The following is a 15,078-nucleotide window of genomic DNA, read 5'->3' on the forward strand; positions in this document are numbered from 1 at the left end:
CTTAGTTTTGACATCTTAGCTGAGCTGGTAGAAAGAAACAGTCTGGAGGATGTTGCCTAATGAATGACTAAACTACGAAGTTATTCCTATGAGAATTGACTTTTTTCACTGATTTGTTTCTTGTTCTGCCCAACTTTCTTCTTTATGAACATCTCAAAGTGTGGAAAACATGGTTTTATTTACAGAGATGCTATGACTATTGGCTATTGTAACACAACTTAGAAACAGCTAAACTTGCACATATTTTTTATAATCAAAGTATAGGTTTTTCTAATTATTTTTGGAAACCTGTGTATACTCTGCTGGAAAGTTTAATTAAATTCTTTAATTGCAGTGGCTTGGCAGCTGGAGAAGATAATGGACAGAGAGGATATATGCTGACATTTGTCATCGCTTACATTCGGGTAGGTCACCTCTTGCCTTCCTGCTGAAACTTATATTAATTAATTAAAAAAAAAAAAAAACAACAAACACAAAACAAACAAAAACACACCCAATCATGTCTTTTTGAAGATCCTCTCTGAATTCTGTAGTTAGGTTGCCTTGAATGATCTCTTAAATTTGTCACCAGAGGATTGTATCTTTTCCATGTCATAGAATTTTGTTGGCAAAATACCTTAAAAACATTAATTTGAACACTTAAGAAAATAGTTACCAATACAGGTTAGAAAAAAAATGAGTTTGAAGGAGGATCTACTGGCAGCTGCTAAATAAACCAGATCAGACTTAAAAATCTACAGGTTGAAAGTAATCTGAGCCTGGGAGAATACTCAAAATATGCACATACTCTCAGTTTTTTCTCTTTGGACATCCACTTATGGCCATGGTTTGAATCAGAATTCCAGGACAAATGGATCTTAGTCTGAGCTGCTGCAGCTGTTTTTATGAACTTCAGTCTTAGTGGATTTAAGAGATTTTTTTCAGAATGCTATATATATCCTGAGTGCTACTTTTTACTTGGCTTGTATAGTTTGGGACAAATCACTTAATTTCTTTTTATTTCAGCAGGGTATAGGTAAAATGGGCAGACTATTTCTTGTCTTTTTTCTTCATACCTAGAACTTAATAGAAAATATTTATTTGAAATTTAGTTATGTTGCTGGTTAGAACAGTGCAGCCCTTGGATTGATGCTAGTGGTGCAAATATTTGATTAGTGCAAGTGTACTGACACTATGGCAAGCTGTCTTCTTATAGCCATGACATCAAAATGTTTGTTGTCTGTGTCTTGGAAGATCTGCTCTACATCCATAACTGTAAACTAATGTCACTAGGACAGATGGCTGTTTTTGCTAAATCGTCTTTCTGTGTTGTTCTCATTCAATTCTATCTCAAGTTGCTCAACTGCTAGCTGTGTAGCCTACACTGGAATCCCAGATGTTGGTGCTGAATGTTACTGATAATTTCCTTTCTGTATTTATTAGGACCTGGGCCTGGATTACTATGTAATAGGAGAATCATTTGAGACATCTGTTCCTTGGGATAGGTAAACTGACTATTCTTCAGAGTTGCTTAAAACCTTGTACCTGATTTCATTCAAATTATTCCTAACTCATGCTTGCTCATGAGGAAACTTAATTTAATTTAGGCCTTATGTGTATTGGAGGCTCCCTGATGTGCCTCAAATCTTGCAGCTGTGCTTTTGCTAAAGCTGCTGGTAAATTATGTCTCAGTTTTCTAAATGCAATGTAGGAAAGCATTCAGTAATATTTTTGTTTAGGTTAACTTACTGTAACAAATCCAGGACTTGAAATTGCCCAGCTTTCTAAGTCGGGTAATGGTTTCAATAGCAGTATTGTGGGGTAAGCAGCCGCATGTATGGGATCAGCAGTGTATTTCAAGCAGAAAAGTTTATAATGAAGCTCACAAGAATATTTAGATATGTTTAAAAGTTGTTTTTCAACCCAGTAATGCACAGAAATGAAAGAACAGAAAAGATAAGCTTGGTATAAATATCTTAATCCTGAGCAAAAGTTACTTTATCTGTTACATGTAGCTGAGAAACTCTTGACCATAGCAAAATTTAACATACAAAATGATTTTGGTTGCTTCTGTCCATTTGGTAAACCAGAAACCTCTTAAATCAGGATCTGAACTGATTTTAAGTTAAACTTGACATTTTTTGATGCAAAGTAGAATTTATGGAAAGCGTGATGTAAGCTGGTAAGCCAGTAGGTGGGAGAGATTTGAAGAGGGTGATTTTTAAAGCAAAATTGCTGTTTATTTTGGTTTAGCTTTATAGATCTTGAAGTATGTTAACTGGTTAGTTACCAGTTTATTTTGGTTTTACCTGAGAGAATGAGTTTTTATGTAAAAATTTCAAATACTTTTCTTAAATTGTGCTTACCAAAGCAACTGCTTTCAAAACTTTTTTCTACTTTGACTCATAAGAGCTATGCAGTTTTCCACAAATCAGTCAGTTACTCTGCCTGACTGGTTGAAGATACTTGAATAAAATATTTAGCTTGACTTGCTCATCCACTAAATGGGTAAATTTCTCATATATATTATTCCTGTCAGCTGGAAAAGTAGCTTTAAATCTGCAATAAATGTTTAAAAATCTGAACTGCACAGGATGGATAGTGTTGCAGACCTTTGTGGGAGAATACAATACTAAAGAAATAGCAATTTGAAAAATGCTTTCTTCAAATTGTTCTAGTGCTTTGAATGTACCTGGCAGGTCTGCTGAGGTGGGGACGGAAAGACAAATCACTAAAAGCAAAATAAATATGGCTTATGACAAGCTTTAATGTCTCACTACCATATTAAGACTATAATGTTTCAAGCTGGCAGAGTATAGCTGGAGTCTCTAGTTCTTGCCTTGCAACATTTTAAAGCTATGGTGTTAGCAAAGTATACAAGGTCTTACACTTTGCAAGCTTTCTCCTATGGATTGTTGTGTTTGTGAGCTACATTTGAGGCTATTTTGCTGAGAAAATAAAGACAGAAATGGGCAAACTGTATTTCCTGCTGAATTCTTTTTGCCTTCTATTCCTTATGGAAAAGAGCCTTCATTCCTTGCTGTACTTCAGAGCAGATTTGCTATTCAGGAGGGGTATGCTGGTGAAGTCTTGATGGAGGACTGTTTTATTCTTAGAATAAAATATGAAGTGGTTAAAACTAGTTTAGAATGTGGCAGTTTTCTTTTTGTTAGATTTTTTTAAAGGTATAAGGTTTACCAATGTTGAAGTTACATTTTTCTTTAGAAAGTGGTATAAAATCATGTATTAAGATTTTATATTTTAATGTGTTTTCTTTTGCAGAGTTTTAGACCTCTGTAGGAATGTAAAGGAAAGGATAGTAAGAGAATGCAAAGAGAAGGGTGTTCAGTTTGCTCCCTTTTCCACCTGCAGGTAAGCTATTCAACAACCTAAATATTCACTTTTTCTGGATCTTTTATTAGTAACAGAACTACAGAAGAAGTTGTTAAACTTGCTACTTAGTAGATATTTTAAAGTGCATCTATTAGTGATAGTAGAAACACTACTGATCCTGACCTTTCTCTTTAACCTGCAAGTAGGTTACATATAAGAGTACTTATTTCAAGGGAATAGTGGCACTTTATTAGTCTTGACACACTTTACTCTTTGGTGCCTACAAGCAAACCAGGATTAATTTAAGAGCTTCAGCTCTTTGAAAGTGATAGCCTTGATTCAGATTTGCTTCTGTGAGGTAGGAGCAAAAAGGAAACAAAAATCGTAAAACAAACAAACAAAAAAAGCTACCTTTTAAAATAAAATGAGTAACAATATGGATTGTGTAGAATGACATAGTGGTTGGATTAATACCATAAAGTTCTGTTTGTAATACAGTTCTCTTCAACAGGGTCACACAGACTTATGATGCGGGTGCATGTGTCTACTTCTACTTTGCCTTTAACTACAGAGGAATTAGTGATCCTATTCATGTCTATGAAGAAATCGAGGTAATGTATACAAGAACAACAGTCAAGGGGGAGGGTTGAAGCTTATCTTCTCTAGCATATGCCAGACCCTTTGGCCAAGTTAACGGAATTTTGCGGGAAAGATCACAAAAGTCTGTTAATAAAGCTTTGATCATTAGTTAGGAAAAGAGGTACACCTCAACAGTGCACCAAGTAGTAGAAAGACTGCAAGATGAGTGTTTTAGCTTGAAAGTGTTTGAATATTTCTTCATCAACATAAAAATTTAAATTTTGCTTTCTGCCAAAAGCTTTACACGCAGAAGAGTAGTCAGTTGTGAACTCAAAATCTTGAAAATCTTGGTCTAAACTCTAGCCTGAATAAAGAACTTCAGTCACTCTGGGGATTTTTGTTTTCAAACTTTTCTCTTTTTTAGGTTTCTTTTCAGTAGGCACATACCTGTCTTCTGGATGAGCTCCCCAGCCCACTAGATTATTTTCATTTTGGCAAGGGGAAAGTGATTCCATTCTGGAAAAATAGCTTTATTCTAACAGATGTGCTTTGAAATGTCTTGGTTTTAGTAATATTTGTTTTGAAAATCCCTACTTATATTAATATATGCAGACTTAAACTAAAGTGTTCACCTTTAGTGTGTACCCTAATTGTTTCTGATTTTTTTCATATACCTGTTCAAATGAGTACCGTAGCAAGCATTTCACTAAAACCAAATGTCTTGTGTGTTTAATGTTGAATACCTTGTCTTTCACATCTAGAGGGCTGCTAGAGAAGAAATACTTGCCAATGGAGGAAGTTTGTCACATCACCATGGAGGTATTGTTCTTGTTTTCAGTCTAATGTTAATTTTTTTTATACTGGTAAATATTCACGAGTACATCAAATACTTTTCAATAGAATTTTGAAAAATATGTCACAGATATGAATTGAAATTACTGGAAAAATATTTTGTAAGTCTTTCAAGGAACTTCCTATTCCTTTAACAGACTTTTAGGGGAAATGTCACGAGACCCAGTTTGCTTGATGTCCAGTCACACAGTATGGTGTATATATATGAATGCCAACCTTTGATATGAAGTCTACAGGCTGTCTGAGAACCTAAAACGGTAGTCATAAGCTTCTACTGAACCTTGTGCAAACAAAGGCACATTCACTTGTGTAGACTAGAATACCAGTTTCATAATTCTAAGAGAAGCAAATTAATGTCCCCTGTGGCTAGATGAACACTGGTAGCCCTATTTCCAGAGCATTTAGTGAAAGTATCTGCCTAAAAGAGTTAGAGACTTTAACTGGACTATGTTGTAGGTTACTATCTGTTGCATAATCGATGTTATGCAAGTATTGACAGTACTGTCTTCCTGTCTGCTAACTTCTGATTATTTAGTTTCTTCTCTTGTGGTTTGGAAACAATTTGTCATAAGTTAGTCTCTTTGCGAACTATTTTTGCACTTTAAATAGTTAAACGTTAAGAACCAATAATAATGTTAAGAACCAATGCCACATATAAGTGTTACCCTGATAATTTAAATAGGTTTCTTCCACATATTCAGGTAGCCTAATAATTTTGATTGCATGTGCCCTATATAATGATATAAACTCAAGTGTCAGGAAGATTTGTTTTAAATTTGGTTTGATTTGTGTAGCTAACTTCTTCAAATTATTCAGCTTAAAATACATTTATTTTCTCTCAACTATCTCGGCATTGCCTGGCCACAGAAATAAGAGCAGAGGGAAGAATTCTAATGGTGTAAAATTTAAATCAAAATTTTGTAGACGCAATGTTTTAAAACATGTTGCTGATTTCCTGGGCTTGAAACTTAAATCTAGGTCTGTGTTCAGGCATACATCTTTGTGATACAAATTGCAATTGTCTCTGCTTCAGCAATATCAGGATATTGGAAAACATGCAGATAAGTGATAACATGAGTGGAAATGGTTTCAATATTTTTTCTAATATGCTTTTATTGTCCACTGATTTTTTTTTTTTAAATGTTATTCTGGTGGGTGTGGAATTCCATGGGTGTGGAATTGCCCTCATGATCTACTAGTGTGCTCTCTCCTGCTGTGGCAGCCATGATTTACTGTGACTAGCATTTCATCCATTAACTCAGAAGCAGCTGTAGCTTGTCACGATTGGATGTATTTGCCCTCACCATATGAAATCTTGTTTACAGCATGTCGAACAACAACAAAAAAAAAAATTCTGTAGCATTTTCACACACTTACATACTTACTTTTTGGCTCCACAGATTCAGAAAATTTGGTTTCTATCAGACTTCTCATACTTGTGTTGGATACATGACTGCCTAATTCTTGATAAATATTTTCTGCTTTAAGTGTCTTTTGTCTGGCAGTGCGAGATTGTGTATGATACACAAGATCCATTTTTTACCCTGTTCTTAATAGATGTGCTGCTGAAAATTAGCCTAATAGTATCAATTTTATTTACTGACCTTCAGGCCTTGTCATTCCTAGCACTGCTAAGGCCAGTCTATTGTGTGGGGTAAAAGAAAATAGTGGTGCAATTTCTTTTAGTATTTGTCTTGTAATTGTGATTAATAACAGTTGTTTTCACTATCTGGAAACAGACAGGCTGGTTTGTCTGCCTACAATCATGCTGTGATAAATGGAGCTATTTTAACTCTGGTTTTGTGTATCAAAGAAAACAGATGTAGTCTGGGACTTGAGGCTATAGGAAATACAAAGCCTGCTTAAGTCAATCTTCATCCACTCTGAGTGAAGAAGTGGTCATATATGACAGCTTGAGATGTGTAAAGCTCTAAATTACTTTACATCTGGAAAAGTACTAACTGCAGGATACCCACGGTAGCTGTTGTGTAATGAAAACTAAAATAGTGATGCTCTTAATTTTATAAGGATTAACTTCAGAAAATTAATCCCAATAGCTCTTCTCTTCCCCTCCTCCCCCAAGCTAATGAAAAATATCCTAACTTCTAGGCAGGACTCAGTTAGCAATACTGTGAGAGTATTTCCTGATCCCCTCCATGACACCTTTTGAGGTTTAAAACTTAAAAGAAGCATAACTGCAATTTGTTAATGGATTACACTTCAGATCACACTTCGCAATATGTAAGTGGGAGAACATTCCTGTAAAGAAATCACAGAAGTGTATCCATACTAGCCTCTTAAAGCAAGCATCTTATGGACACAAGTCACTCTAGTGAAGCCAGACATACACATTAGTGTAATGAACTTGCCCTTTCAATATAACAATAACTTGTATTTTGGGGTGGAGAATCCAGACTTCTGGATAATATCTGAATATTATTTCTATTATGCTGCAATTTAAAAATGACCTTTTTCTTTTCAAAAAAGAAACAATGACTTGATTAACTTCCTCACTCTTGACTTTCAAATATTTACATCTAATCACTAAATGTCAGAATTGTTTTTTTCCACTTAGTGTTTCTGGATTATATAATGTACAGAACTTGCATTTATGAACAATCTAAGGCACATGCGTTGCTATAAAAATGCACCAAAAATAAGTAGCTGACCAAGCAAGCATTTCTTATGCTGGGGGAACTTAGCCATGCTCCAGTGCATCAGGAATTGATCCCTTGTAGAGCAGGATACCAGATTTTTCACGATCCCAGCAATCTTGTCTAAATGTTGTAGGTCTGTTTCTTGCTAGTTTTTTGTGAACAAACTGCTGAAATTTTTTTTACAGGTTTTAAAGGAGTTTTTAATGTGACTTTGAAGTGGTTTCTTATGCTTTCTTTGTCTCTTTTAGCCAATGCTATGGCATAATATGCCATTAACTAAAACGTTTTTGAAAGGTATTAGATGTACAAGTTGTAGCATTTCTTATTTTCTTTTCCCACATAAGTTTTTACAGTCTTGACTGTGGTTTTCACCTTGCCTTTACTATGCCATGCATTTTAGGAAGTGATTATGTACATCATTGAACACAGCTTTAATCCTTTCATTTTTCTAGCCAATGAGTGTCCTTAGACTTGAAAGTCCTGTATGTACAGGTTGCTAGAGTCAGTTAGCACCTAAAACTCAGCATTTTCAATGCAGCATTAGAAATGACAACCTAATGTAGATACAAGTTTAAGTTTAGGTAAACAATTTTTCTAATGGCAAGTCCTAAGACTGCCCATACGATGTCACTCCTTGCATTCTTGAATCCCTGTTTTAATAAAATGTATGTTTTTTTGTACATATAAAATAACATGTTGAGGAAATAATAACTAGGTAGGACTGGTTTATAAATACTATATAGATAATATTTATATATATATAGTATTTGCTTTGGAGTATGCCATCTGAAGGGAGCTGTCTGGATTTGGGCTTGATTCCTTCTGTATTACCAATCTAAGCACTTCTGTAAAAATAAAAATAGATTGTTTCCATTGAGGGGAATGTTCTAACTAACAACTGGTTACTTAAGGAAACAATTATCAGTTTGTGGGTTTGAGCAAAATGACTCCATTTAGATACTTAACATAATAGAACTAATTTTCTTCCACTTTCTAGACAGATTGACTAGAATAGAGGTTAATATAGCTCAGGCTCCACAGGTTTAGGTATACTATCAATTTCCTGGCAGTTTATGTAGAAAAATTTAGGCGGAAAAAAAAGTGGTAAAACTGATGTGCCTTCAGTTGCATGTTTGACATTGCAATTCTTTGGTATCATTAAGAGGCCATGGCTGAAGCCGTATAGCACAGTAATCCACACAAACTACAAAATCTGCAATTATGAAATTTCCTTGGGGGGCAGGAGGGTGGAATTGGACACAGCCTTCTTTTCTTTACACATGAAAAATATCCTCTTAGCTTTAAGTTAAGCTCTGGAGACTGACCATACCGTCATTTTATAAATTAAGAGCTTACTTGTTAATTAGAATGAGAAGCTTAAATTTTGACAGTTGTCAGACCTGAAGTAACGCTATCATGAAATAGTATAATCAGTTGTATTTTCTTCCGTAGTCTGTAGAAAGTCTAAATGGTATTGTTATTTTCAGTGCTCCTTTTTCACCAAATAAACACAAAGGCTTTCTGATTCTTCAGCACAGAACTTGAAAAAACTTGAGTTGTTCAGGCATCATGTGAAAGTGTGCCAGATGTTGGACAGTGATGGGAAGTGTTAATTATGTAGCATAATCCAAGTATGCTGGTGCAATGTACTCCATTTCTACTGAAGTATTAATGCACTGACCTTTCTCAGCTCTCTTCCAGAGCTCTCTCTGGAAGAGTAATAACCTGTTAAGCAACTTCTAGGAGAGGAAAGATGCTTCCCATAGAGACAACCAGCTTCAGGAAGAGTATTCAACAGCTGGAAGAGCCTCGTCCTTCTTATGACCTATGTTACTGTTTCTCCTTCTGCGGAGCTATTGTTCTCCACTAACAGCCTCTTTAAGTTGGAAGGACTGGAGCAGAGGAAGCCTAGTGGCACTGCACATGGCCCTAGAGCCTATTTCCTCTGGGACCACACACTGCTATAAATTTCATCTGCACGAGGGGTAGAGTTATTCCTGGGATCCATCAGCTACACTAAAACTTCCCTTAGAAGACCATTTGTGTGTTCATGTACTTGATTTTCCTAAAGTGAGAAAACTGATTGCTGCCTGCTGTTTGCTAGCTCCACTCATAGCCAGATTTTTTGCAGCCATCCAGATGCATCTTCAAAGACAAGCAAGCATAGCCTTTATGAGCCAGTAGAGCTTTTCTCCCATTTTAGCTTCCTTTGTGGCCAGCAGGTATGTGCTGTCCATCTAATGCACTTCTCTTTAAAAACTCACGCACATAGGAAACTCATTTTTGGCAGAGAATGTAATGTTAGTGCTTCTACGGGAGCAGTATGTGGCTTCGCTTCACCAAGGGGCATTTTATTTCCTAAAAGCACGAACAACTTCTCTAATAAAACCAGCTATGGGCTGGACAATAATTAATTTTTTTCAGATTACATGTTTGTTTCATACGTGGACCATAACGATAATAAAACCTGAAAATCAACTGCAAAAATAGGTCGTGGACTGTCTTTTTCAAGCTTCTACTGAACAAACTTGTTGACTTTCTGGTCCGAGGTACTTGATTTGTTTGAAGTGGATTCTTTGTCATGCTAGGGTGTTTGCACTCTATGTAATATAAGCTAGGCTTTACATTGAATTTGGCTTGTCTCAGTCCTGTTGCCTGCTTAACACACTGTCTGGCTTCCTAGCAATGAATGTTTTATGGGGTGGCTGTCTGTGTAGCACACCTCAGGAATAGAGTACTTGATAGGTTTAAAACTTGAAAACTAACTTTGTCATAATTCATTTTGGATAATTAAGATGCCAAATTAGGTGTCTTCAGAAGAAAAAGATGGAAGTATGTAAGACTATATGTTGCCAGTTGCTTTGACAAATATTTTGTGTATAATGGTGTATATAGCTGAGTAACTTGTATGCTCAGTTTACAGTGCCTGCACAATGTTATGCTGATTTGAGAACTTTATTAATTCCGTTGTGATGTAGCATATAAAATCATGTGAATTTTGTCTCCTGTCAGTTCTAGATAAATGGCATCGTCCAGGCCTTAAAACTAAATGGTCTGCTCTCTGTAGGTAGAAACTGAAAGGTTTTATCTAGTCCATGGAAAAATCAGGCTTAACTGAGACCTTTTATTATTGGAGAGGTTGTGTCTTCCTTGAGCCCAAAGCCATTCTCTGGCAAGTCTCAGAGTGGAGTTAAGTGATTTTGCTTCTTAGAATTACTTTACATTCATGGTGATATCTTTTACTGTTGGGGTGTTTTCTTTTCCTTTATCATCCTTGAACTTAACTGTATCTATCCTTCAATGGAGGAGGAAAAGAATATTCAAAAGGCAGAACGAACCTGAAGTGAAACAAGCTATGTTGTTTTTCTTTGTATTACTGTCATCTGCACAAATCTTTTCTTTCATTCAGTCTGTTTTTCTAAGCAGGTCCATCCAATTACATAAAATTTGAAAAGCAAAATTGCTTCAGCTTATTTTTTAATTCTGGTACAAGAACTTGGAGTAGCTGAAAAATCTACGTATGTCTTAGTGGCAAGAATATTAGGAGCAGGGGCTCAACCTGCTGTTATCAAGGGGTTAAAATCTTCTTCTCATTGAACATGTTTGTGAAGGACCACTGGTAACTGTAGTACAGCTTTTTTTTTCTTTCCAGTTCACTAATCAAATGTATGTTAGATTTATTATTGCAAAAGTATAAACCATAGAAAATTTGACAAGATAGATGTGTAAATTATCACTTTGACAGAACTAATGATGCACTCCAAGCACCTTCTGTTTTCCAGCACTTGGTGAGCGACTTCATTAAATATGCAACGACTGTTTGGTGCTGCTCAGACAGTAGTTCAGTTCCTTGTGGAATTGCATTATTACTGGAGGTGTAAAAGAGGCAGGCATGCTAGCTGTTGGGCATCCTGCTGTGATTCTAATGTGCTCCATCTTGTTGGAGCAGTTGTTTGCAGTCTTTTCAGGACAATTACATCCATAACCACAGGACACATTCACTGAAACTATATTACAGATAACAGTTGAGAATGGTAATGACTGTTCTTCAGCTGCCTGTGTACGAGCCAGTGTAAGTGACTTGAGGTGATGGTCAGACCCCATCCATCTATCTCTGGTTGTTTGTATATGTATGGGTGTGGTGGTTTTTTTTGTGTGTGTTGGTAGTATTAGAATCAGAGTATTCCCAGATAAAATGCAACTGCATCAACTTGGTCAGTCTAATTGTAGAGATGTTTTTTCTACAGATGGGGATATTTTCTGAGCCAAGCTTCAAAATACAGCCACAGTTCCTATTGCATGAAAAATGCTTTTGTCCTTCAGTTATGATCTTTGCTCTTGACATGTATGCTGGTAATAGTTGTTTTCTTACTAAACTGCAAATTTCATTCTTTCTCACGTTATTTGCTTTTTCAGTTGGCATTGTAACTAGCTCATCCCTTAAGGTATAAACAAATATACTCTGCTCTCCAGAGGTGTCCCTGTAATTTATTATTCTGATGACAGTTTGATGGTTACCCTGAGAACAGGGCACAAAAGATGGCTTGAATTTAGCTTCAGATATTCTTAAAGCATCTGCCTCTCAAACCTTTACTATATCACATCATACTGACAAATGGATTGTGGTTTAGGCTGACAAGCTAAATGCTATACTGTGTTTAATGAAAGAATGGCCTTTATTTTGCATGATCTGTTAAATCAGAGTTGATGACTTGGTTAATTAGTATATGAACACTTGGCCATTTAACAGAACTATTGTGGGAATTTAGTGAAATGAGTTCTTAAATGGCTAGTGCTTCAGCTTTGCTTTATAATTGCTGTGTGTTGTGAATATACATTTTTAACATGGAAAGTAAGCTTTTGTGTGATAGCATGTGTGAGTGCCAGCCCGTGTAGAAGTTTTGGAATAAAATAAGATATTCTGTTGTCTGAAAACTAGACTTTAGGCCTTCTCTTCAGAAAATAAATTTTGATTATTTAAACCAATGCTGTTTTAAGGTTGTTCCTGATTTTTGAGAACATTCTTTCTTTAAAGCAGTTGAGAGGCATGGGGGTTCTTCTTTTTAGCAATCTCATCTTTGGTTTTTCTACTTCAAAAGATTAGTTTGGTAGCTTTTCAAGACTTACTGCCAAGTTGCTATTTTAATAGAACATGTAATTTCAGCCTAAGCTTCATCTAAATTTCATAGTTTCTAAAGAAAGTAGACAGTGTGGAACACAGTCTTCCTCTGGGAGTATGCTGAGCTTAATGAGCTTGATAGTCTGGTGGGCTCAATAAATCAAATAAAGCAAAACATTTCTCATTTTTGAATAAAAGCATTTATCACACAGTGTTTATTCATTCATGGTCACAAGATTGATTGGCTCCTAGAATCCTGCCATATATTGAAACGCTTTGTTTTTGTTTTTCCAGTAGGCAAATTGCGGAAGCGCTGGATGAAGGAGAGCATCTCTGATGTTGGCCTGGGAATGCTGAGATCTGTTAAAGAATATGTGGACCCCAATAACATCTTTGGAAACAAGAATCTTTTATAAAACCCTGCACAATATGATGTACTAAAACTTCTTCAAAATTACTGTTGAAATTCCGCAACTTTCATTGTACTGATATCCCAGTAATCAAATATAACATAGCCTAAACTTTAAAACTAGTATCTTACACTGATTTTGCCACCCCCTCCCCCCAATAAAGTGTAAACATCACTGTTAATGTTTATGGATTTTTACTTACAATGGTCTTAAACAACCCGGTGGGCACAAATTATGTTACCAACCAGGAAATGCAAATTTGGTTTTCCAAGTTTGGTTTAGGCAACACAGCTGATGGTATTTTCAATGCTGGATACAGCCAGCTGTTTCTTACTAAAGCATCCCCTGCAAGAACAAAGACTGACAACAGTGTTTTCTACAGAAGCAGCTGCTCAGCCCAGCCTCTTGCTACAGGAAAGCTGCTAGGAGACAGATGAGATTACACCAAGGAGTACTTCTCTGTGCTGAAGGATTAGGTATGTAACAGACCTGTAACCAGCAAAAACTTAAAGCACAAATGTAGATTTTGATCAAAAAAAAACCAATGCAAGTCAAAACACTTCTGAAAACTCAGTAGTTTCCCACCTTAATATTATGGGAAAATCATAAACAATTGAGCTGTTCTGAGTTGTATTTGCATTGCTGGGATAATCTTAAATTAATCGTAGGGTAGTCACTGTAAGTTTTGTACAAAGGACATTTCTCACTGTATGTTGAAAACAGGTTTGTAACAAAACTTTGCTTTCATCTGTACTACAGTCCTAGTGTGTATGGGTTTGCTTCTGTTTTTGTTTGTTTTGCAGAGATGCAAAATATCTTTTTCAGTAAAAAAAATTATAATAATAATTTTGGCTATTCAAGTGAAACTGCCCAGCACTGTCTTTTGAAACAGTCTCAACCGTTTAATAAAACTAAAGTGGACAACATACTGTCATCCTAAAAGTGAGGTTTCCCTTTTTAGTTTTGTACAATTTCCTATGGCCTTGATGAATCATATATCTACTTCACTAGTAGCAACAACTATAATTGTCCATTTAACTACGAAAATGAGATATTTTCTTGCTCAGTACGGTATGTAAGCATTTTTACATTGAAACTTGAGTCTTAATCAGTAAAACAAACAAAGTATTTGTCAATACTCATGATCCATTTTTAAGGTGGGTTCTTTTCTTAAAGCAAGTTATCAAACTTTTTGATAATTAATGCATATGACTGCATAGGATAGAAAAAAATAAGGACTATCCTTTGAGGACACTAGGTCTCTCTAGCCAACTGCTTCACAGCTCTGTAGTGTCAGTTTGGACACTTTTTTTTAGTACTGCCCTTAACAAGAAGAAAAAGATGAAATTGCACATTTATTTTTAAACTACTTCAAGATACTGTCTAATTAGCTCTCAAACTTGGTAATACACCAAAAAGAGTATAAAATGCTCAAAGTACTGCATATCAGAAAAAACTTTGGACTTGTTTGAAGATCAATTTCAATTCTGTAGTTAAAATGATCAAAAGCTGATGAATATGCAAAACATCACTTCAAAATGTATGCTGTCAACATACTAAAGGAAACTTTTTTTTTATAATCTGCAGGTCATAAAATGAGATGTTAGTGTGATGTTAGTAATGCGGCTAGCTTTATTTCTAATGCTGTTTCACAACATTTCAACATGATCTAGTCTTTTGTATTTTTGTTCTTGGCCCATAGAGTTCATATTTCAGAAGCAACCAAAACAATGGGTGTAGTCTGTTTTAGAAAACTGACTTTTCGCACTGTGGTTAAGTGTTCCTTAATTGTTTCATACTCAAAGTGTCTCAGCGAAGTGAATCTGTACATGTTTATGCAGGGGAATTCCTCATCTCACGTGCTGCACAGTGGTGGCTACTTGGCCACAGCTGGACTCTTGCAGATGACTAGTATCACTCTCAAATAGAAACCTTTCAAGGAGCTGGTAAATATGAAGGGTGTTTTATTATGTGCCTCAATGAAAGTGTTTGTTTAACTATGAAGAATCAATTTTGAAGGAAAGTGTGTGAAGCCTTTTTGCAGAATGACAGCACAAATATAATTAGAACAAGTCCATATAGCGCAGTAATACCTGTCTTTAGATTTTGACTTGAAGTACTACACAGCTCTACAACTTCCTCCCTGACT

General features: G+C 35.7%; 1 protein-coding gene across 2 annotated transcripts in view; it reads left to right on the forward strand.

Annotated features, from left to right (window-relative positions):
* AGPS (alkylglycerone phosphate synthase) overlaps nucleotides 1–13,110 on the forward strand; it is a 51,197-nt gene extending 38,087 nt beyond the window's left edge. For both annotated transcript variants that reach the window (XM_068685774.1, XM_068685775.1), the window contains exons 15-20: nucleotides 335–404; nucleotides 1,423–1,484; nucleotides 3,262–3,351; nucleotides 3,824–3,923; nucleotides 4,653–4,710; nucleotides 12,814–13,110. In XM_068685774.1, the coding sequence (XP_068541875.1) occupies nucleotides 335–404; nucleotides 1,423–1,484; nucleotides 3,262–3,351; nucleotides 3,824–3,923; nucleotides 4,653–4,710; nucleotides 12,814–12,935 (502 nt within the window). In that variant the 3' untranslated portion in view covers nucleotides 12,936–13,110. The remainder of the gene's footprint in view (nucleotides 1–334; nucleotides 405–1,422; nucleotides 1,485–3,261; nucleotides 3,352–3,823; nucleotides 3,924–4,652; nucleotides 4,711–12,813) is intronic.
* Nucleotides 13,111–15,078: the final 1,968 nt, after the last annotated feature.

The sequence above is a fragment of the Anas acuta genome, chromosome 6 (assembly GCF_963932015.1).
Source record: "Anas acuta chromosome 6, bAnaAcu1.1, whole genome shotgun sequence".
Lineage (NCBI taxonomy): Eukaryota > Metazoa > Chordata > Aves > Anseriformes > Anatidae > Anas > Anas acuta.